Source organism: Aotus nancymaae, unplaced genomic scaffold (assembly GCF_030222135.1).
Source record: "Aotus nancymaae isolate 86718 unplaced genomic scaffold, 86718_ANA_hifiasm-v0.15.2.pri h1tg000064l_1, whole genome shotgun sequence".
Lineage (NCBI taxonomy): Eukaryota > Metazoa > Chordata > Mammalia > Primates > Aotidae > Aotus > Aotus nancymaae.
This window is the reverse complement of record NW_026988479.1, coordinates 12,911,400-12,935,488: the sequence shown is the minus strand read 5'-3', so window position 1 is coordinate 12,935,488 and position 24,089 is coordinate 12,911,400. Positions and strand designations below refer to the sequence as shown.

The following is a 24,089-nucleotide window of genomic DNA, read 5'->3' as shown; positions in this document are numbered from 1 at the left end:
CAAACACGGGACTATTCTTATTCCTTTGAGCATAACAGACTAAAAAATCCTGAAGAATTAGAGACCTATTTGGTTAAAACAAAATCATAATTCAGTAGATTCAGTCATAATTTAAGTTATTGTGGTTGCCTTTGAAGTGCAAACCATGGAAAGTCTAGCTCAGTTTCTAGAGGAACTGGCTGAGCTGTGAGCTTCACACTGTTCTAGAATATAATATTGCTCTTTTGGAACTTGTTATTCATAGGTTTTGCTGAGTGGAGTTTTATTTTACAGATCTAGTCTTTTGTGAAGAGGAGACAGTCTGTTTTAAATAATTGAATTTTATTCTCTTTTGACATAAAACTGTGGAACACTCAGATAATCTATACCATGTTAGTATTCCTACAAGAGAAAACAGGTAAAACAATATTTAGAAAGCAGTACCAGTAAACCTTATTACAAGTATTAGATGTGTTTAAAAAGTTGATATTAATTTATAACCTGTAATTGTTAAATGTGTATGACTTAAATGTTAAAATCCTGCATTTTAGGATCATCTTCTACAGTTACAAATCCATATACCCAGATTTTCTGTAGGCTTCACAAATCAGAAGAGTAGATAGAATGTGCAAGAGTCAAAGGATGAATAATATTATAAATATGTATTAACTATATTACCTAATTAAAACCATAATCTGTTAATATAGCTATGGATTAATTTCAAAAAATGTAATCAAATATATTACTAATGGTGTAGTTGGCTGTTTTCCAATGTTGGTAAAGTTATTAAAGTTCTTCACTTTCATAGAGTCCAGATTGAGCTGCCAAACGCTGAAACTCTCCTTCTGGGTTAAAAGCTTGTTTCACATCCAAACCTTTCCCGTTAAGTGCTAAATATTTGCTGAAGGTTGGTCGAACCCGTAACTGCTTAGGAGCTGGAAGAGTTTGGTTTGGACGTGCTGAAATAGATCATATAAAAGTTGATTCAGAAAACCTGTTCTAACCAAATTGACCATACTAGGTATTTATTATCAGACAGGAAAAGAAAAAAGAACCAAAACTGATTATATTTGGGGAAAATCTCTCAAATTTTATACTCTGCTGGGATTTGCATTTCTTATTAAATCTTCCTAGTTAAATCCCTTGTAATACTTTGGTTAATAGTATGACATACCTGTAACATCTAATCTTGTGTTACATGTGGTCACTCCAGCTTCATTAACTGCTGACACAGTATACCATCCAGCATCTTTCTTGTTTACATCTTTTATCAGTAAAGTAACTCTTCCAGTGTTATCTTGATATAAGCTGAAAAAAAATTTTTAAGAAATGAAAGTACAGGAATTATTTCTGTGAAGTGGATGTCTCTGACCTACAGTCAGACTAAGAAGAAAAAGAAACATTTGAAAATTCCAAAGCTGTATCTGTTTATTGCCAAATAGCTATTAGTCTTCTTGAATTAAAGATTCCCACTTGGGTGCTGTCTCCCTCTGCCCTTCAATCTGTCCCCTGATCTGATGGTCCCTGTCATTCACTTTGGTGTTTCTGTGTTTGTATTTATGTGTATGTATAGGGGAAAGGAGGGGTTCTGACCTCTTCCCTTATCTGTCTTCTACCTCCTCCTTTGTTAATAAAGGCTGAAGCTTTTTGTAAAGAAAAAAAAAAAGAGAGACAACATCCCCCCGCAATCTGGTTTATGTCATTTGTGTCCTTGAGCCGTCTTTCATCATCGTTGATAAAAGATAAATCCTAGTCTACTTTATGGCTTACATTTCCGATTAGTGGAATCTGGCTTTTTGAAGTTTTCTTATATTTATTATCTAATATATATTTTATTTTTCTTTGGTGTTTTAAAAACTAGACAAATTGAGATAAATACATGCCATTTATAATGCATGTTAAAAAGTATAACTGGAAATAAACTATAGTAAGTAAATAAACTATAGTAAGTCTAGAAATACATATCCTACCTTATTCGGTCAGTGTTGAATTGTACCATTTCATTATTTCTTTTCCAGAAAAGCTTTGGTGGAGGTATAGCAGAGATCTGGCATTCTAGTTTCACTGAGTCTCCCTCTAAAACTTTTTTGCTCTGTGGTTTGTAGATAAACATTGGTGCTCTTTTATGTTCTTTTGCTATATATTAATAAAAATTCAAGTATTTGAAATATTATAAAAAGGCATTAAATCAAACCAAGGTATTATGAAATTTGTATGTTGATATTAAAATGTTAAAAAGCGACAGCAACAGAATTAGAAATTTTTAGTTAAAAAGATATGCAATACTATTTTATTATACCATTCAGAATTCTAAACTGTAATGTAATGATTCATTGAATTGATAATCAGATAATTATATTTCATTCAAATTTAAGTCACATTCTGTTTTTCTTGAGATGGAGTCTTGTTTTGCTGTATTGGCCAGGCTGATCTCTTGACTCCTGACCTCAAGTGATCCACCCACCTCAGCCTTCCAAAGTGCTGGGATTACAGGCATGAGCCACCGCGCCTGGACCAAATTTAAGTTATACTCTTTATCATCTCATCTATAGGGAGGCAGCATGAGTGATGGAAAGAGTGTCAGACGACTTGGGTTCAAATTACCTTTTGGCTCCACAAGCCATGCCAAATTGGTAAAATTTTATTTAGTTTCTCTGATCCTCAGTTTTATCTATAGTTAAAAAAAAAAAATCCAGGTAGTAGTGACTGTTGTGCCTACCACATAAATAATTGTAAGGAACAAATGAGATAATAAACAAAGAGATACTTTGTAAACTGTGAAGGAATATGGGAATATCAGTAATTATTATGACCTTATTTTCAACTACCTGAGGGGAAAGAGGAAATGATAGTTCAGTACCATAACCCTGGTTTTTCTGAAGGAGAAATGAAGTTGAACAGATGACAGCCAAGAACTCTTTCAGTTCTACTATTGTAGTATTTCGACCATTGATACAAATAGAATTTGCCTAAACTTTAATCACTTAAATTGTATGTGTTTTTGAAAATTTCCAGCTCACCGGTTTTTCCCTGAGATTGAGGCCCTTTGGTGTATTATGGAATTATCTTAAGGATTTTGTGTTCATCTGGGTAGAATATAAACTCAAGAAAATAGCTTATCCTTTAATCCAATCAAACTTATATAATACACAGTGAATTATAGCAAAATGTCTCTAATGCAATATACAATGACTTAAAGTATTAAAAATATGGTATGGGTTGAGTATCCATTATCTGAGATGCTTGGGACTAGAAGTGTTTTGGATTTCTGATTTTTAAAAAAAATTTAGAATATTAGCTTTATACTTGTTGAACATCCTTAATTTGAAAATCCAGAATGCTCTAATGAATATTTCCTGTGTGTGTCATGTCAATTTTGGAGCATCTTGGATTTCAGTTTTTGGATTAGGGATACTCAACCTGTATATTTAAAGCACTTAAAGTGTAAAATTTCAAAACCAGACACCAGTTTTATAAGAGCTGCCCTACTTAAGACAGATTTGAGACATAAATTTAGTCATACCTGTTTCCTAAAGCAAGTGGGCATGTTTTGGTTATAATTAGACACTAGTTTCCTAGTACAGAGGACATAGTCTAAGGCTAAAAGCTGATATTTACTCTTGTTTTTTTAAGAAATTTTTTTAAACAAGGTCTCACTCTGTCATGCAGGCCTGAGTGCAGTGGTACAATCATAGCTCACTGTAACCTCAAACTCTAGGCTCAAGCTATCCTCCCGCCTTAGCCTCTCTAGTAGCTGGGACTATAGGTGTACACCACTATGCCCAGCAAATTTTTTTATTTTCTGTAGAGACAAAGAAGGTCTTGCTATTTATTACCCTGGCTGGTCTCAAACTCCTTGGCTCAAGTGATCCTCCCACCCTGGCGCCTCTTAAAGTGTTAGGATTACAGGCCTGAGTCACTATACCCAGCCTACTCTTTACTTTTAAACTATGTATTTAACATTATGACAGATTATGATAATTCTGTAATATTATGAGTCAGATTGGTTGTTTTTATTATCCTCATTTTGGAGAAATGAAGATTAGAGAAATGATTAGACTAAGATTTTCATTTTGAGACTCTATAGTTACAAAGCTTTGGTGGTAGATCTGTCATTCTAGTTTCACTGACTTTCTTTTATATATATACAATAGATATATATGTGTGCGTGTATATATATATGTGTGTATATACATACATATATGTGTGTGTGTGTATATATATATATGAAAAATACATATATTTGTTCTGTGGTTTGTAGATAAAAATGGGCATTCCAATAGTTATGTAGACATTAACCTTAAATATGAAGTCTGCTGGGCTTTTCTTTTAAAATACTTCCTTTTTTAAATACCTCTGGATTTTAAGGCATTCTCAAGGGTCCCTTTGGAGGCTTACCAAGGACATCCAGCTGCACAGTAAAGGTGGCTTCTCCTGCTCTATTCTTGGCAACACATACATAGGCCCCTGCATCTGAAGCTCTGACTACTTCAAAGATGAGTGAATGAAGACCCTTCTCAGACACTATCATTTTGTGCAAATCATCTGATTGAACTGGTCTTCCATTTAGATACCATGACACATCAGGAGCTGGCAGTCCACTCACCTAGAAAGAAAAACACAAGGAGATGGCAGAATTTTAAAGTATAGCATCACTGGAACCTATTCTTCCATATATGAATTTAAACAATCCCTGGGTTTGTGATTGAAATGCAAAGCAGGAGCTCAAAAAGGTATTTATAATTTTTTTAAACAGAACATCGGAAACTGAGATCCCTGTAGACTATCTCAAACCGTAACTCTTTCACATGCAACCTCAGTCTCTTTATGAACTCTTATTTACTATATTTAGAACATTAATTTATGTTACATTGGTTTCCATAAGGAATATGGAAGTCGTATGGCTTTTCTGGCTAAATGTGACTGCAAACGAAGTTCCAGAGGCATATATATGTGAAGCTTGCTGATCTAATGAGTAATTTTCCTAAAACAGAGTGTTCTTGAGCTGTAGTTTGGCATACAAATGGCAATTTGTTAAGTGTTTTTACATAAACGTTTAACAATGAAATCCAAAGCTTTAACACTATAGTTCATAAGGAATCTGGAAAAAAATTTTATAAGGAAAAATTCTCCAAAATGAGAATAATAAGAATATAGCCTCTTCTAAAGAGCTATTCTAGTCTGAGGGACTCTTTTAGGCCAAGAGAAAGCAAGGTGGCTTGAATTTCTTGTTAGAGGAGAATTGGAGAGACGTAATACTTTAAGGCTGGGCATGGTGGCTCATGCCTGTAATCCCAACACTTTGGGAAGCTGAGGCGAGTGGATTGCCTTGAGCCCAGGAGTTCTAGACCAGCTGGGTGTGGTGGTGTGCGCCTGTAGTTTCAGCTACTAGGAAGGCTAAGGTGGGAGGATGACTTGAGCCTGGGAGATGGAGGTTGCAGTGAACTGAGATGGTGCCATTGCACTCCAGCCTGGGTGACAGAGCAAGACCCTGTCTCAAAAAAATAAATAAATAAAAGGCATTATACTTTAGAAATTCTATTGTTCTGATAGCTTCACTTACAAAGAGTATTTATTAGGTATACCTATTTACTTGGTTAATCCTCATAACTTTTTGGGGTATTTGTTATCCCACTTTACAGAGTAGACAAAAGCACAGAGAGGTTAAATGACTTGTCTAAGGTTGCTTAGCTGGAAGGTGGCAGAGCCAGAATTCAAACCCACATCACTTTGACTTCAGAATTTGTGTTCTTGTCCATTGTACGTACTGCTTTGCAAACTATGAAGTAGGAAAAGGACATTTTCAAAACTTAGTACCCTATTGTTAATTTCCCCCCATTACTTTTGAACTCTTCTCTTACTTTGAAGTCCATTCTGCAGAATCTTCCTTCATCAATCGACATGTTCTCTGGTACTTGAATGAAACGTGGTGGGTAAAATTTCTCCTGGATTGCATCCTGATCATTCACAGTTCCCCTTGAGGATGATCTACTTCTACAAAAATATTTTGATAACAACTATGCATAAACATTGTCATTGCTTTTCATTTTGCACAAATATAGTTTAGCCATTAATTTTTTTTTTTTTTTTTTTTTTTTTGAGACAGAGTTTCGTTCTTGTCTTTCAGGCTGTAGTGCAGTGGCCCATCTTGGCTCACTGCAACCTCCACCTCCTGGGTTGCATTTTCCTGCCTCAGCCTCCTGAATAGCTGGGATTATAGGCATGCGCCACTGCACCCAGCTAATTTTGTATTTTTAGTAGAGACAGGGTTTTACCATGTTGATCAGGCTGGTCTTGAACTCTTGACTAGATTATAGGCGTGAGCCACTGCGTCTGGCCTAGCTATCAAATTTGAAACCACAGAATCTACTGTTTGATCTGATGGTATAATAACAATAGAGAGAGGCCTTAGGGCTGTATTTATTTACTGTGGCATATTTGATGGCTATTAGAAATGATAGCAATTTAGAAACATCTGGTACAAATTGTACATCTTAGTTTCTCTTTTACATTGCCATGAATTGATGAAGAAATGGGTCTATTAAAATGCCCAGTACTCAGTAGATTATTCTTATCACCAGCGATTGTATAATTAGAATTGGGTCTCCGTTATCATGAGAAAATTGTTTAATATAGAAGCATGGTCCTGGCTTATTTGACCAAAACATTAAAAAATTCCCCTGTGATAGTTTTGATAATTAACATCAAAATTTTGATCGTCTTCTCAGACATTAGAAAATACACATTGTATTTTTTAAAAGATACAGAGTAGGCTTGAGGGCTTTATAAGTATTATATTTTTAAGCTGAAAATATTTTAGGTAGGAAAACATACATTTCTTTAAAATTAAAAAAATTTTACCTTACTTGTGATGTAGGAACTTGCAGTCTTGCATGTTCTGAGTTGTGTTGCTGAAATTAAAACATAATAAGAATGTTTACATGTAATTGTTAGCTTGAATAAAGCAGAATTAAGTGGTTATAGTTGAAAGGAACATTCCTATTTTGGCTGTACTTGTACAGCCCCGGCAAGTTCTATATATTCAGCTTTTAAGCACTTAAAATACAGGGCACTAACATACTACCACTCTAACAAGAAAGCCCCAGAATTAATAGGACTATTAAACAAGTATGATTTATGTAAATTAGCTAGACTTGGAATTGATGGTGGTTCATTTTTCAGATGACATTTTATGACAAAGGATGATGTTTCTCCCTGGTGCATTTGAAATGGGAGTGCATAGTACAAATTGTCCTTTACTAAAACAGGAATAGACATGAAGTCACTTGTATTGGCAGTAGATACAGGGTACTATGCCTTCTTCTCTAAAGTGGCACCAACAGCAGTAAACACATATTAGACTGGAAAATTCTTCTCTTTTTAGCTTGTGGCACAAAATCCTGATGGACTCCATGAAAGATATGTGTAGAGCTATGAAAAAGCTTTGTAAAATAGCATTAATTCCTGTTTAATGAAGTTATATTTAAGCAAACATCTTTTAGGATTTATATCTGAGCACTAGAAAATTATTTCTATTTGAGAATAAAATCAGGAATTTGTGAAAATTCTAAGAGAACTAATTGATTAAGTAGTATATATTTTGTGTGTTTCATTGTGCTTAGTACAGTGGGAGATACAAAGTATTTTAAAATACAGTCCCTACCCAAAGCTGTGTGGGAACACACAAAATCTGAGTACAAATAATTTGTTTTGGGATGAATCTATTTAGCTAATGTATTTTGTCATTTTTAAGGCAAAAGTCTTATAACTATGTAACAATTTTTGGCTAGCCTTAGGGTTCTCTAAGTAAAATATCAAAACAACTGGTCAATTCAGTGATCAAACAAATCAACTAATTTTTTGGTAAAATAAAAGTAATCCAGTTAAAAATATCCAGGCCAGGCATGGTGGCTCACACCTTTAATCCTAGCGCTTTGGGAAGCTGAGGCAAGTGGATCACTTGAGGTCAGGAGTTTGAGACCAGCCTGGCCAACATGGTGAAACCCCGTCACTACTAAAAATACAAAAAATTAGCTGGGCATGGTGGCACATGCCTGTAGTCCCAATTACTTGGGAGTCTGAGGCAGGAGAATCACTTGAACCCGGGAAGTGGAGGTTGCAGTGAGCCGAGATCGCATCTCTTGCACTCCAGCCTAGATGACAGAGTGAGACTCCATCTCAAAAATAAATAAATAAAAATATCCAAATTAAGTTTTTGACATTTTCTTTTTCTTTCTTTCTTTATCTTTTCTTTTTTTTTTTTTTTGAGATAGAGTCTTGCTCTATTGCCTAGACTGTAGTGCAGTGACACGATCTTGGCTCACCACAACCTCCGCCTCCCAGGTTCAAGCGATTCTCCTGCCTCAGCCTCCCGAGTAGCTGGGATTACAGGCACGTGTCACCATGCCCAGCTAATTTTTGTATTTTTAGTAGAGACGGGGTTTCACTATGCTGGCCGGGCTGGTCTTGAACTTCTGACTTTGTGATCAGCCTGCCTCAGCCTCCCAAAGTGCTGGAATTACAGGTGTGAGCCACCATGCCTGGCTGTTTTTGACATTTTTCTATAGTGATGGAGTGAACATGTATATAGTTATATTCAGAGATGTGGTATTTCATTTACACCATAGTTTGTTGGTATTTTGTATTATTTGGGTATAGTATTTGAAGTGTGTAACAAAAGTGAGATTGGTCTTTTCTGATTTCATAATGATATGTTTCTGCTGCTATCTTTTTTCTCAGTACTATTACCTTCATTTTAAAGATTTTAAAAATGAATGAGAAAAACAATACATCCTTGTTCTTGGAATAATATACTGTATATTTATAAGGTAAACCATCATCAGTATAATATTGCTTTGAGTAATTCCACTAATAGTGATGAGTTTGTGTCTCATTTTTGCTGTAATCTTCCATACCAAGTGCAGAGCCCAACATACAAGTAGGTTCTCCGTGTAAATTAGTTGAATGAATGAATTCATGAACTGTTCAGTAGCCAAAAATAAATTTAAGTTCTCTTTTCAGTTTCTAGTTCTTGCTGTGGTAGACCCTCTTCCATCCTTTTTAGTAGGTGTAGTCACATCAAACAGAACCAAAAAACTTAATTTCAAAGACTGGATCTGGTGGCTCACACCTGTAGTAATCCCACCCCTTTGGGAAGCTGAGGTAGGCGGATCACTTGAGTTCAGGAGTTTGAGACCAGCCTGGGTAACATGATGAAACCCTATCTTTACTAAAAATACAAAAATTAGCTGGGCATGGTGGCGCACACCTATAATCCCAGCTATTCAGGAGTCTGAGGCATAAGAATCACTTGACCTCAGGAGGTAGAGGTTGGAAAAAAACTGAATTTCAGTTTTCTACATTTGGAAGCTAGGAATACTTGAGTTTCTAGTTTAATCTCTTTGGCTCCCAGTTTCTTGTGGACATTTTGGAGGGAATATAACTACAGATGGAAGAAAGAATGCTAACAGTCTGCCTCTCCAACTGTACATTTTTCTTTTCTTTTTTTTGAGATGGAGTCTCGCTCTGTCACCAGACTGGAGTGCAGTGGCACAATTTTGGCTCACTGCAACCTCCACCTCTCAGGTTCAAGTGATTCTCCTAACCTCAGACTCCCGAGTAGCTGGGACTGCAGGTCCACACCACCACACCCAACTAATTTTTGTATTTTTTAGAGAGATGGGGTTTCACCATGTTGGCCAGGATGGTCTTCAATTCCTGACTTCATGATCTGTCTGCCTCAGCCTCCAAAAGTGCTGGGATTACAGGCATGAGCCATCATGCCTGGTTATCAACTGTATATTTTTCTTTGGGGTTAAATTCACTCATTAAAATCAAGTTGAGGCTGGGTATGGTGGCTCATGCCTGTAATCCCAGCACTTTGGGAGGCTGAGGCGTCCCAGTCTGCCCAACATGGTGAAACCCCATCTCTATTAAAAATACAAAACTTAGCTGGGCCTGGTGGTGTGCACCTGTAATCCCAGCTACTTGGGAGGCTGAGGCAGGAGAATCATTTGAACCTGGGAGGTGGAGTTTGCAGTGAGCCAAGATTGTGCCACTATACTCCAGCCTGCCTAGGTGACAGAGCAAGACTCTGTCTCAGAAAAAAAAGAAAAAAAAAAATCAAATTGATCAGGTGCAAGCCTGTAGGATATTAACTTTATGCTCTCCATAAAGTTAATCCCTTCTTGGAAAGGATACATTTGTTAATCTTAGAACTATTACTAATGAGGGGGTTTATTTGGTTTTTAGAAAGCATTTTTTAAAAACAGGAACATAACAAAAGGAATTGGATGTTTCTTTAGTACCACAAGTATATTTTAAAACATTGAAATGTAGGCTGGGCGCGGTGGCTCAAGCCTGTAATCCCAGCACTTTGGGAGGCCGAGGCGGGTGGATCACGAGGTCAAGAGATCGAGACCATCCTGGTCAACATGGTGAAACCCCGTCTCTACTAATACAAAAAATTAGCTGGGCACGGTGGCGCGTACCTGTAATCCCAGCTACTCAGGAGGCTGAGGCAGGAGAATTGCCTGAGCCCAGGAGGCGGAGATTGCGGTGAGCCGAGATCGCGCCATTGCGCTCCAGCCTGGGTATCAAGAGCGAAACTCCGTCTCAAAAAAAAAAAAAAAAAAAAAAAAAAATTGAAATGTTAAACAGCTTATGAGAAACGTTATAATTACTTTCATTTAGAGTCTTAATTTCTTTCCTGTTGAAGATTTACAACCCATATATTCTGTCCATGTAGACACTAGAGAGAGTCCTAGGGCTAACTGACCTATAAATGTCCTGATAAAATATAGTAATACTATTAGACTTCTGGTGTTTTGACTTTGTGACATTGTGTTTCCAGGTTTTAGGAACTACCAGAAAATGGGTAAAATTTTATATATATATATATATATATATATATATATACACACACACATGCATGCCTATCATGGCCTCTTTCTGTATCCAATGGTGGATGGAACTGAGTGACTTTTATTTCTGATGCTATTTATAAGCATTTAGAAAAGGAGAGACTGTTTTGGAGACAGAGCCTTGCTCTGTTGCCCAGGCTGCAGTGCAATGGCGGTGATCTTGGCTTACTGCAACCTCTGCCTCCTGGGTTCAAGCAATTCTTCTGCCTCAGCCTCTGAAGTAGCCAGGACTACAGGCAGACACCGCCACACCCAGCTAATTTTTTGTATTTTAGTGAAGACAGTGTTACACCACGTCGCCCAGGCTGATCTTGAACCCTTGAGCTCAGGCAGTTTGCCTGCCTCGGCCTCCCAAAGTGCTGGGATTACAGGTATGAGCCACCATGCCTGTCCTGAAAAGCAGACATTTAAAAATCTCGCAGAATAAAAATACTTGACAGAGCACTTTAATTTACCTGCCAGTCTTGTGTATCACTGTCATCTTGAGCGTGAAACACAGCAGCCGCGTTCTGTGGTCCTAGCAATCTGCGAGCCATCTTCTCTTCATATGTTAGCCGCTTTAAATAATTTATTGACACAGTAATTAGATTTAATAAAGATGTTTGTACAGATTTACCTTAAAACCACTACTATAGGTCAGAATTTAAAAGTAGTTCTATCTATTGAATGATAGAGTCTGTGGTTTTTTTGAAGTCTTTTCTTCCATTCAAAGCATTTTCCTTCTATTCTAGTGCCATTTCCCTCACTTGCAGTAAAGATTCACTTAGGCTTTCTTTTTGCTCTTATGAGCAAAAAAGGCAAGCATAATCACCCTTAAATAAGGATCTCCTAAGTAAAGGGAAATTCTTCCCTTTCCTCCCTTGTTCTACATGTTCCAGTCAACTTTGTTTTTGAGTTCTTACATTTAGAAGTAATTTTTATTTAATTAATTAATTTATTTTTGAGATGGAGTCCTGCTCTGTCGCCCAGGCTATAGTGCAGTGGCACAATCTCGGCCCACTGCAACCTCTGCCTCCTGGGTTCAAGTAATTCTCCTTTCTCAGCCTCCCAAGTAGCTGGAACTACAGGTGCATGCTACCACACCTGGCCAATTTTTGTATTTTTAGTAGAGATGGGGTTTCACCATATTGGTCAGGCTGGTCTTGAACTCCTGACCTCAGTGATCCACCCGCCTTAGCCTCCCAAAGTGATGGAATTGTAGACGTGAGCCACCACACCCAACCAGAAATAGCTTTTATTAAATGAGCACTGAATATTTGACTGTACTAACTTCTAATTGAGAGTGGTGCAACTGATAGGCTAAATGTATTTGTATTAAAGGACTACAGTACTGTTTAAAGATAAGTTACTAATATACACAATAAGAACTACATAAAAATTATAATTATCTGTCAATATTATACATCTAAGTACGCTAAGTTGAGTTGACAGTAATTCCTATTAGTTCTTTGAGCATCAAACACACTTTATGAGAGGATAATATTTAAAACAGAAGAATTTCATTAAATCATTCAGATAGATTTTTCATTTGCTTCATTCTTTTACTACTATAAACCAAGAGATGATTTCATGCAGAGAAAAATGGAATAGGGACCAAATATTCCTTCTTTTTAAATAATCTTATTCCTTGCTGATTATATGGACATAGATCTGTGAGATAAAACTTCCTTATTAAAATTAGATTTATAGTTTAATTGGCCTTTTGTGCAAAATAGACATCTTGCCCACTTGATTTCCATTATGAAGAAGGGTGTCTTTGCATTTCAGCTTTCTTTCCAAATCTTGAATCAAAGCTTCTTTTGATCCTTGTATTTCATGATCAGGAGTTCTTGGTGTGAGCTTAGCATTTGCAGTTTGGGATGGATTAGCATTTACAGGTTGGCCAGCTGAGGACTGTTGATAGCTTTAAAAAGAAGAAAGAAAAGATTTTTAAAAAGAAGATCTTGGGCTCATTTTGTAAGTTATCTTTAGGTATGTTGAATTTATTATCACTTGTACTACTAGGATTATTAAAAACAAATTGCCCTAACAACAGAAATATTTTATAAGAATGGTTATTTTTTTTCCTTTTGGCAAATGGAAATTAAGTGGCAGGAGGAAGAATTTAGATTAGACATAAGGAGGATGTCCTTTCTTGAGGATCTTCCCTAAAGAATGTGAGAGTAAGTCTAGTTAATGGCAGCTTGAGAGCTCTTCCAATCTTATGACTGAATTTCTTTTTTTAAAAAAATTTAGATTCTGGGAATACATGTGCAGGTTTGTTACATGGGTATATTGTGTGATGCTGGGGTTTGGCCTTCTAATGATTCTTTCACCCAAGAGGTGAACATAGTACCCGATGGGTAGTTTTTGAACCCTTTTCTGCCTCCTTCTCCTCTTCCTGATTTTGAGATCTCCAGTGTTTATTGTTTTCATCTTTGTGTTCATATGTACCTGATGTTTAGCTTTCACTTATAAATGAGAACATGCTATATTTTGTTTTCTGTTTCTGTGTTAATTTGCTTAGGATAACTGCCTCAAGCTGCATCCATGTTGCTGCAAAGGACATGATTTCATTCTTTTTTATAGCTGTGATGACTGAATTTCTTGTTTGATTTATGGGCAGATATTAAGTGGTGCTGTGCTAGAACTGGTTCATATGGGCTGATTTTTAGCATCTTTTCCCAGCTTCCTGTGATTTCATGTTATAGTTTGAAATTGGCTGTGGTGGAAATATTTACACTGGGGAAATTGGTAAATACCACAGATAATGGCTCTTTCATCCAATGATTGTTAGACATTTACCAGCACATCACTGGCGTTTAGTGAATAATCTGTTGCTTTGAATGGAGTCTACTGTTTACACAGTCATTGACTTTCCTATAATTTCCAATTCCTATTCATTTCATATTCTAGAAAATTCAAGTCTGGCACTATGTAACAGCAACTAACTTCTAAAGTAATGACAGTTTCTTCAACATTGCTGAAGTGATTTTTAGAGAAAGAATGGGATGATTTGAGGAAGGAGAAAGAAATATAAACTGGAAAAAAAGCAAATAAATAGTCTTTATTTCAAGTTCTGATCCTAAGTTTTTTCTAGGATGTCCTTGCCCCTCTCATATTTCCCTTGTGGATTCTGATAGAGGATAGGGTGGTATTTAGAGAGTCCTGTATTTTTAGATCTGTTAGGTAGCTTACACGTATCACAGTGCTTGATTCAGTTTTTACCTAGTTTAACCATTTAGAACCCTGCAGGGGCTAATCTTTATTTTTAATTATTATTTATTTTTTAGAGATGGAGTCTTGCTTTGTCGCCTAGGCTAGAGTGCAGTGGCAGGACTTGGCTCATTGCAACCTCTTCCTCCCAGGTTCAAGCGATTCTCCTGCCTCAGCCTCCTGAGTAGCTGGTATTATAGTCATCTGCCACCACACCCAGGTAATTTTTGTATTTTTAGTAGAGATGGGGTTTTGCCATGTTAGCCAGGCTGGTCTCAAACTCCTGACCTCTGGTAATCTGCCTGCTTTGGCCTCCCAAAGTGCTGGGATTACAGATTTGAGCCACTTCGCCTGGCCTTTGGCGGTAATCTTTATTAATCTATTTAATGTGAGGAAACTGGCCACTGCCCTCAATGAGTGTTTTATCATTATTATAATGAATGTTCTACAGCTATCCAGATGAGACAATCTTGGTCTCTTCTCTGAAACTATCTTTTCCAAATATTCTCAAGGATCATTAAAAGGACTTGTGAGCTAAGTGGAAATGTATTTCCTCAAGTAGGGCCAGAGTTTTAATTTTTGCTGGCTTTAGGGACTTGGTTAGTAATCATTAGATTGTAAACATTCTGGAGAAAAAAATATGTCTTATTTCTCATCATTATATCATTTATATCCATGAACACAAAGCATGGGTATAGGAGTTACTATCAGTTGAGTAAATGAGTGATTCTCATTGTATTCAGGACACTCTGTTGAAGGCTAGTGACACACATTTCCTCTCCTGACATTTCAGGTCTTAAGATCTTCATGGTTGTCTGTATTAACCTTTAACTAAACTCTGATTTGTTTGGTGAATTAAATAGCCAAACAAAATGTTTTTCAAAAAGTGAACTTTTAAAAATATAGAACTTTTTTTTTTTTTTTTGAAGATTGAATTCCTAGATCAAAGTGGCAAAATCTCTTTGGTTTTATAGATCTCATATTTTTCAATCATATGAAATTATAATAGCTTAGTGTTGTTTTTTTTGTTTGTTTTTTTTGTTTGTTTGTTTTTTGTTTTTGAGACGAAGTCTCATGCTTGTCCCCTAGGCTGTAGTGCAATGGCGTGATCTTGGCTCACTGCAACCTTTGCCTCCTGGGTTCAAGCGATTCTCCTACCTCAGCCTCCTGAGTATCTGGTATTACAGACGTTTGCCACCACACCAGGCTAATTTTTGTATTTTTAGTAGAGATGGGGTTTTACCATGTTGGCCAGGCTGGTCTCGAACTCCTGACCTCAGGTGATCCACCTGCCTTGGCGTCCCAAAGTGCTGTGATTACAGGCATGAGCCACCGCACCCAGCCTTTTCTTTTCTTTTTTTTTTTTTGAGACGGAGTTTTGTTCTTGTTGCTCAGGCTGGAGTGCAGTGGCAAGGTCTCGGCTCACTGCAGCCTCCGCCTCCTGGGTTCAAGCAGTTCTTCTGTCTCAGCCTCCCAAGTAGCTGGGATTACAGGTGCCTGCCACCATGCCTAGCTTTTTTGTATTTTTTTTAGTAGAGACAGGGTTTCACCATGTTGGCCAGGCTGGTCTCAAACTCCTGACCTCAGGTGATCTGCCAGCCTTGGCCTCCCAAAGTGCTAGGATTACAGGTATGAGCCACCTGTTTTTTTTTTTTTTTTTTTTAAATGCTAGCTTACCATCTTTGTGAGTCACACATTTGTTAACACGAATTAGCATTAAATAATTGTTTTTAGACTTGTCCTATCTGGGAAATTCTTAATATATCTGAGAAATCCTGAAGGATTATGAAAACCAATCCTGAGAATCACTGATGTATATGTAACCTCAGTTACTTTGTTCACTGAATACCCTCATTATTCCCAGTTTAGATAGCTTAAGTGTTAGGACTTGATAAATGTTCCTATTTACAAACTGATAGTATGTTTGCACACTGCTTTATAGGTTCTTTCTCTATCATTAATTACCTAACTCCTTAATATTGCTACAGACCAGAAAACTGAAGCACTGGGTAGTAAAATGCTTGCTGAATTTCATATTGAAAGCTTTTTGGAAGAATAATTGAGTTTCCCTCAATTTTCAGTCTGTAGTTTGATCAACTGGGTAAAATATTTGCTTAAGAGCTTCCTATTGATGAAAACCTAAATAAAGATTTCAGACTTCTCTAGGTCAGAATCCAAGGGATTATTTTGGAAGTCAGGGCAAATTGGAGCCCCTCATAACAATGAGGGAGTTGTGCACAAATGTTCAAAGGGCCAGGGCTTTCCACTCTGTACAGCTGGACAAAATGGGTATCAAGTGGCTATGGGAAGATTAAAGATTTATCTATGGTTGCTGAAAATGGAACAGCTAAAGCTGGATCTTTGATCTCTGGTTTGGGGACCTCCTAGGCTTTATTTCTTATTATAGTTTTGCCTTTCTTTCTCTCTCTCTCTCTCTCTGTCTCTTGTTTTTTTTTTTTTTTTTTTTTTTCTTTTTTTTGAGATGGAGTCTTGCTCTGTCTCTCAGGCTGGAGTGCAGTGGTGCAATCTCAGCTCACTGCAACCTCTGAATCCCAAGTTCAAGCGATTCTTCTGCCTCTGCCTCCCAAGTAGCTAGGATTACAGATGCCTGCCACTGTGCCTAGCTAATTTTTGTATTTTTTAGAGAGATGGAGTTTCGCCATGTTGGCCAGGCTGTTCTAGAACTCCTGACCTCAGGTGATCCACCCGCCTTGGCCTCCCAAAATGCTGGGATTATAGGCGTGAGCTATTATGCCTGGCCTCTTTCTCTTTTCTTAGGTTTTTGATAACTTTCTTTTCTGGGGAGTAATTTGGAATAGAACTGAAAGACTTTACTAAGAAAAACAGAAAAAGTTCTTTTACATTTTAAAATGCTAATATAGGAAATATGGAAATAATAGAAAGCTAGATAGAAAATGATCATCAGGGTAAATGTAACCAAGAAAAATCTACTATATATTATGAATATAAAGGGAATTTGGGAGGGAAGAGAAAGAAAGGGCTCTCAATTATTGAAAGTATCCTTTTAAAATATTAGGTTAAACCTGTAAGAATGCTATGCTATTTTTGTAGGTCAAAAACAGTTGATTATCAGCCATTTCAAATGGTTCAACTTAGTATCTGTAGGATTCTAACAAATGTTTTTGGTTTTCCTGATATTTATTTTTTAAAATATTGAAAAGGTTTTTTTGCAAGCTGAATTGCTATAGTCGATTCAACTAGGTTTCCAAAGTTGTCACCAAAAATAGGAGTTTCTAGAAAAATTAGCCTCTAGAGAAGATTGCGAGAAATTAGTGAAGTCGAGTCAATGTATCAGTAAGCCTGCAACAAAACATATTCCACTGGGCAATTTTTGAGATGCCTCTGATTCAATTCTCTGATGTTCCAGCCAGCCAAGGAACAGGAAATCTGATAGCCTTTAGTTTGCATAAGCACAAGGTATTCAGTTAATGTTTTAAAAAAAGCATAACCATCATGTCCTTTTTCATATCAGGTTCTCCTAGGACAGTCTTAGGGCAGTAGAAATAGCACATGTTTTCATAAGGCCTCAGTATTAGTCCCTGTATTTAGATCAACCCAACTAATTTGAACAAGGTCTGGTTTTAATTAACAGAAGAAACCTTAAGGTCATAAGCCTTCATCTATTCAGGCCCTCCTTCTGATCATAGTAAGGAAATGTATACACTCAAGGGTCTGAGTTCCAGATTTTTTTTTATTTGTTAATTTAAAATTTTTTCAGCCAAGTGGATGTTCAGGATTAGTGGGGAAAAGGGAAAGGAAGAAAAGACTGAGAAGAAACTTAATAGCCTTTGCTTATGTGATAGGAAATCCTATCTGAAGACAAGCAGACAGGTGTTCATCTCAGCTGAGTCCAGAACCAGAGGAATTAAATTTACAGCATGAGGAGCTTAGCTTAGAACTAAAGGAAAAGTTCATTGTTCTTGGGTGAGGAATTGTTTTTTCAAAGATGGAAAATAATGGGTAAATAATTTTATGGGGTAATAGGTAATTTGGATTCAGCTCAGCCTGGACACTGGAGAATCGTCAGATGACCTCTTATTGCTAGTACGCTGGTTCAGCATGTTCTAGTAGAACTATGGAATGAGACTATAAGGTCACATTGCCTTTTTAGATAGTAAAAAATGAACTGCAGCATAATCCCAAAACTCCTAACCCCCGCCCCCCTGCAAACTCCTCAGATACAAGTTCACTGTACATGCAGTATGTAAAAATTCACTTACTTGGAATCCATAGTGGAAGGGATTTTACTGCTGTTGTAATCAGGCTGTGATGGTAATATGGAGCTGAGGAAGCTGGCTGGGGACTGCTTATAGGTGGCTGTAACTCTTTGGCCTGGGTTGGAGCCAGCAGGCTGCTGGGGAGAAGCAGGGAAAGCAGGGGAGGACATGGTGATGTGAGAGCTCACTGTTGAGGAGGCAGAAAATCTTTGTTCTGTACACTGGCGGGGCTGGATGATAATGGAAGACTGTTTGGTCTGGCTAGAGAAACTGGAGGTTTCTGGTCCAGGAGGCTGCAGTCTGGGGCCACATGGGTTTTGAGACTGAATGAAGTGTTTTGGACGTTCGTAGTTAAACATGCTTAGTTGGTATATGGAAGATGAAGGCACGTTATTACTATAATGATTTGTTCCTGGAAGGGTGGGGCCCTGACTTTGGAGCCACAAGCCTGGAATTATGGAAGGTTGCAAGGAATCAGAAGCAACCTTGGTCTGCTCTTCCTCGTTGAGATCCTGAGAATACTGTGCTCCTGGCTGTGGTAGAGTGAGCTTCTCTTGAAGAATATTGTTCCTTCAAAAGGAGAAAATAATTGTTACAATATTTGCTTAAACAATAACATTGTTTATTTGACATCTTTCAGATCTTAGGTGCTTTTTCTTTTCTTTTCTTTTCCTTTCCTTTCTTTTCTTTTCTTTTCTTTTTTTTTTTAGACAGTGTCTTGCTTGGTCCCCCAGGCTATCATAGCTCAGTGCAGCCCCTCCAACTCCTGGGCACAAGCGATCTTCCCACAAGCAATCTCCAGAAGAAGGACTACAGGTGTAAGCGACCACCACGCCTGGCTAACTTTTCTTTCTTTCTTTCTTTTTTTTTGTAGAGACAGGGTCTTACTATGTTGCCTAGGCTGGTCTTAAACACCTAGCCTCAAGCAATCCTCCCACCTCAGCCTCCCTTGGTACTGGGGTTATAGGCATGAGCCACTGCACCCAGCTGAGTGGATTGTTTTTTTTTATATGCAAAAATCCTTTATTGTTGAGGAGTAGAGAGAGACATTATGTTTTTAATGTAGGACACTTCAGGAACTCTAGGGGACTCTATAGTCAATGCCCATTGCAATTGGGGATGTTCACTATGCAGTTTCCACACCAGGGTCAGGTAGAAAAGATGAGGAAGGAATCAAGCCACAAGAATGGGGAAGAGAAAGTACAATAGAAGCATGTGCACTTGGGGATTGGGGCAGGGAGACAGGTCTTCCTGATGCAGTCCAAGGGTCCAAAAGTGGAGTGCTCATTTTGCACTGGGGTATACTTGAGGGTGCCGAAGCTGGGGACATTCTCTTGATTCCCATCAGTAGGAGAGTCTGGCTGGACGCTTCTCTTGCTCATAAGTCCCACAAATAAGTCCTGCATGTTACCTTTCTGGGGAAGTGGTGTTTCTGATCTCCTAGAATCCAAGATAGCGTGGCTCAAGGCTATGAGCAGTTCCTCCAGAGAGAAGGAGTGGATTTCGTAGAGTCTCTGAACCAGCTGGTAGAGATTCATGTCCTTCTTGTTGCAGCCCCCGAGAGGAGCCACCTCCTTCTGTGACTCATTACAGATGGCCCCAAAGCTCTGAGCTAGGCTGAAGGCCAGGATGGCTGTGAATAGCAGTGTGATCCTCATGGTGCCTGTGCAGCAGCTCTGTGCCTGGGGCTGGGTGGTCTGGCAGGATTAGGGAGCTGGCCAGGAGTGCTGCCTGCTCCCCTCACACCTAGTGCTGCCTGTGCTGCTGCAAAGAGACTAACCTAGTGGAAGGGATCTGGGGAGGCTGATTGTTTTTTAACCTTACAATTCATTGCTTCTTTTTTTCTCCTTGAGTCCTTTGAACATAGTACTAAACTACATGTTAATTAAGGAATGACTGTGTGTATGTGTTTGTGTAGAATATATGTTACAGGTGGCATTCCAGAGTCATTTATAAATTTTTCTGTTTTTATTATGTATTTTAAAACAGAATCATACCTTATAATTCTGTTATTTTTAGATTATACTTTCTAGTTACTGATCTTGATGTTCTTTTAATTATTTAGAATTTTACTTTTTATTATTTTTACTTGTTTAGTATGTATTTTAGACTAATTTTATTTTTGGTCTTTTTTTTTTTTGCCACACCTTTGGAGATCTCAGATTAATTTTGAAATTGCTTTAGCTCTTTTACTTTTTCTTTTCAAATGGCAAACGGGAAGCATAGAAGTAAATAAGACATGTATGAAACTAGTCTATACCTTACCAAGAAAAGACAGGTACCATTCCTCCTACTTAGCTCTGTAGTGGCCCTCCTGCCTTCCTACAGTAGATCTTTATTTTTTCTTAGATGAAACATTTGCCATGAAAGTCAACCTTGAAAGACTATATTTGCCTGATTTTTTTCCATTACTATGGTAAACCTAAGCAGGACTATATATAGGCATTGCATTCAAAGACTAGCTCTATAAATTGTTGTAACACTAATCCTGTTTTCATTCAAAATATCAGATAAACGAATTCAAAAACATTTGCATATTTTGTTTAATATAGTATAAGCTGATACTGAGGTAATGACATATTGAACTTTTAACTGAAAAATTAACCAAATTGTTTGTCATCGTTGAAACTAAGTCTTATAATTATTTTAGTTACTGTCTTGGATAAAATGTCATTAATGAAACTTTTCCAGACCAAACAGTTTCATCCTAAATAATAGGATACTTTCAAAAAATAGTATTTCAAGGTTACGTATGTAGTTTAGAGTTAAATTAAAACTAGCAATTTTAGGAAAGAACAGAAATGCAACTAAACAGCCAAGAGAAAGACTCTATTGAAAAAGAATATTTAAAAAGTTAAATATTCCTTAATTTCAAGTTTATCAACACAAATACGTTAAACTAGAATGCATTTTAGAAATGAACTACTTTAGGCATTTGAATTGTTGGGGGGAAAGCATCCTGAAGGAGGGCCTTAAGTAGATGAAAAAAAAGTCTATTTCAAGGCAAGTAGTTTTGTAGTTATGGGTTTATTCAGTCTGTTGCAGAATTGAATCCAGAGTTTGATTCCTACATTTCTTTCTGGGCAGGTACATTATTCAGACTCATTTCAAGTAGCAAGGAATAAATAGTAGATCTTTTCCAAAAACAGTTCTTTTTTCTTTACATGTATTTTCAGAATGTCAACTGTTTTATACATATTTATATTGGCCTACATTGTTAATTATTAGGGATATTTTAAAAGCCCAACTAAAAATTTTTTATTTCAAAAGTTTCATTTTATCCATGTGTCAACAAAATTTTATACAGACATTTACAAAGGTAACTCTGTGAGTCTTTTCTTTGTTTGTAGTTACTGTTCAACAATTTAATTCTATAATAGATTCTGTTATATGACAGTATTTTATTCCAAATAATGTTAAATGTATTTCAAAGATTTTTTAAATAAAGTACTATTCAGTCTCCTGTTTTAAAAATCTTAACCTTTTTTTCCTGTCTATCTCTAATATAGCATAAACTTGCACAGAAGACTGATAGAAGATACGTTGAGTTCGTAAGACATCACCACGATTACATCAGATCAAGTGTCCCTTTTCAAGGAAAAATGGTGATTTAAAACTAATGACACACAGCTATCTTTCCTTCTATCATTTGTATCATGGCTTCCAGTCTCAATGAAATGAATGAGTCATTTTCTCTTTAAATCTTTAATGTTGTGGCTTTCAAACTTTTTATCTGAAAATCATCTTTTTATACACTCATCTCATTTGGACAAAAAACAAAAACAAGACCTAAAAGCGTAGCAGGAATAAAGAAGGGACTTACCCGAGTTCCAGAGGGTGCCAGCTGGGTTTAACCCACTATTGAAGGGAAGGAAGAGGCATGTCCTTCCCTCACAGACTAATCTAGTGGCTCTGTGCTTAGTATTATAACACCACTGACTTTTATCAGCTGCCAAACAATGACATCTGATGTGCTTGTCTGTCCATCTACCTATGCTGGCATGTCAAAGTAAGAGTCCACAATCTAAACAATATCTCAGATGTCTTAGTGATATTTAAGGAGTGGGATTACATGAGCTTCTCTTGCAAGCCTCTTTACTTTAGACGTGAATTTTGACTATGAACTTTAGCAAGCTCATGTGAGGGAAGGGCAGTGAATAGGGAAATGGGAAAAATAGAAAAAAAGAAACTCTCTTATTTCTTTATTATGGTGGGGACTTTGAATTTTCCCGGTTTAAGAGACAGGACTGAAGGGAAAATAGTATTTCAAGAGTGGAGTTCTTCTATCTATTATACTAAGACTTCTTCAGCAGTAAGACCCGTGATAGATGGGCTCCAAATTGATTTGTATTGCATAATTCTTCATCTGAAGTCTTTTTTTACTTTTGCCTGTTGAGAGTGGGATTCAATAATAGATTTGCAGTCTCTTAGTACTAGCAATTTGTTCCAAGGTGGAGTGTAGTCTGGGCAAAGCAGGAGACCAGGGTCATGATGACATGTTACTGGGAAGGTAGGGAGGTAGAAAAACATGAGTGTGTTTCTTTAGCAAGTTTTCTGAATCTGTATGGCATATGTCCCTTTTGCCTAGTAGTTTTGTTTTAAAAGAGTTTTGAAACACTTAACCAAACAAATAAGCAATCTATATAATTAGAGCTGTCAATGCACGTTCATCTCCCTTTACTCCTAACAGTTACATAGTTTCCTTTTACTTTTTATCATGGAGACCATCATGGTATTTAGATTTCCATTTTTGTGCAGGGAAGTAAATAATTGCAGAAGAAAATGTCAAATCAACAAATGTTGCGAAGTAGGGTAGGTGGCATGAGGATCAGGCCAATGGAATAGAATTATCTCCATGGAGTGGTTTCGATTCCCCTCCTTCATGGGTAGATACCCCAATCTTGATTTAATCAACATGTACATTTAGGGTCCAGCAAATAGATATTTGAGCACATATGAGCCATATAAGATTCTTTACAGCTGACTACAGCTAACCATGTAGGTGTACCTTTCTTTGGTGTTCAAAGAAAGTTTGATAATTTCTGCCTGGGCGCGCAGCCCTTAGTAGAAAAAACATGCTAGACTTGGTGAGTAGGTGGTTGCCTACAAAGTCTTATTTCAGTAGTCTCCCAAAATATTCCTCAACATCTGTTCACTGATATTTCAAATTCCATTAATAGAGACAAAGACTTTCAATCTAAATTAGAGAGACTTAAAAAGCAAATGCAAGTGATAGAATAAAAGTAATAATAGCCAGTATACAGCATTTATTATGAGTAAAACACTTCTCCAAGCATTTTATTTTATTATTAGTTTTTTTTTTTTTTTTTTTTTTTTAAGAGACAGGGTCTTACTCTGTCACCCAGGCTGGAGTGCAGTAGTATGATCATAACTCACTGCAGCCTCAAACTCCTGGGCTCAAGAGATCCTTCCTCTGCAACCTTTCAAGTAGCTAGGGCTACAGGCATGCACCACCATACCCAGCTAATTTAAAAATTTTTCGTAGAGACAGAATTTCATTGTGTTGCCCAGGCTGGTCTCAAACTTCTGGCTTCAAGCAATCCTCCTACATTGGCTTCTCAAAGCACTGGAATTATAGGCATAAACCACATGCCCAGCCTATTCTAAGCATTTTAAATGTGGTATATGTGACTGACATTTGGTTCTCCTGGAGAACAGAGTTTGATTAGGGCAAGGAAAAGGAAATAATAGATTTGAGGTCTCTTAGTACTAAAAGTTTGAGGTATACCTCACC

General features: G+C 37.2%; 2 protein-coding genes across 7 annotated transcripts; both read right to left on the bottom strand.

Moving 5' to 3' along the window:
* Window positions 1-300: 300 nt before the first annotated feature.
* Window positions 301-22,265, bottom strand: MYOT (myotilin). 6 transcript variants are annotated; one of them, XM_064366353.1, is made up of 11 exons: window positions 22,158-22,265; window positions 18,820-18,904; window positions 18,338-18,471; window positions 12,630-12,804; window positions 11,357-11,458; window positions 6,841-6,890; window positions 5,841-5,973; window positions 4,378-4,585; window positions 1,950-2,115; window positions 1,154-1,287; window positions 301-938 (listed from the first exon to the last, which is right to left on the bottom strand). In XM_064366353.1, the coding sequence occupies exons 3-11, from the start codon at window positions 18,346-18,348 to the stop codon at window positions 766-768; spliced, it is 1,152 nt and encodes a 383-aa protein (XP_064222423.1). In that variant the 5' UTR covers window positions 18,349-18,471; window positions 18,820-18,904; window positions 22,158-22,265; the 3' UTR covers window positions 301-765. The 6 variants fall into 6 exon arrangements, with proteins under 6 accessions (XP_064222423.1, XP_064222422.1, XP_064222421.1 ...); XM_064366352.1 differs by having other exon boundaries at window positions 18,338-18,468; XM_064366351.1 differs by having other exon boundaries at window positions 18,338-18,904.
* LOC105705276 (tachykinin-3-like) lies at window positions 19,483-22,036 on the bottom strand. Its single transcript, XM_012435126.2, has one exon. It carries the CDS (start codon window positions 19,990-19,992, stop codon window positions 19,483-19,485), a length of 510 nt encoding a protein of 169 aa, XP_012290549.2. The 5' UTR covers window positions 19,993-22,036.
* Window positions 22,266-24,089: the final 1,824 nt, after the last annotated feature.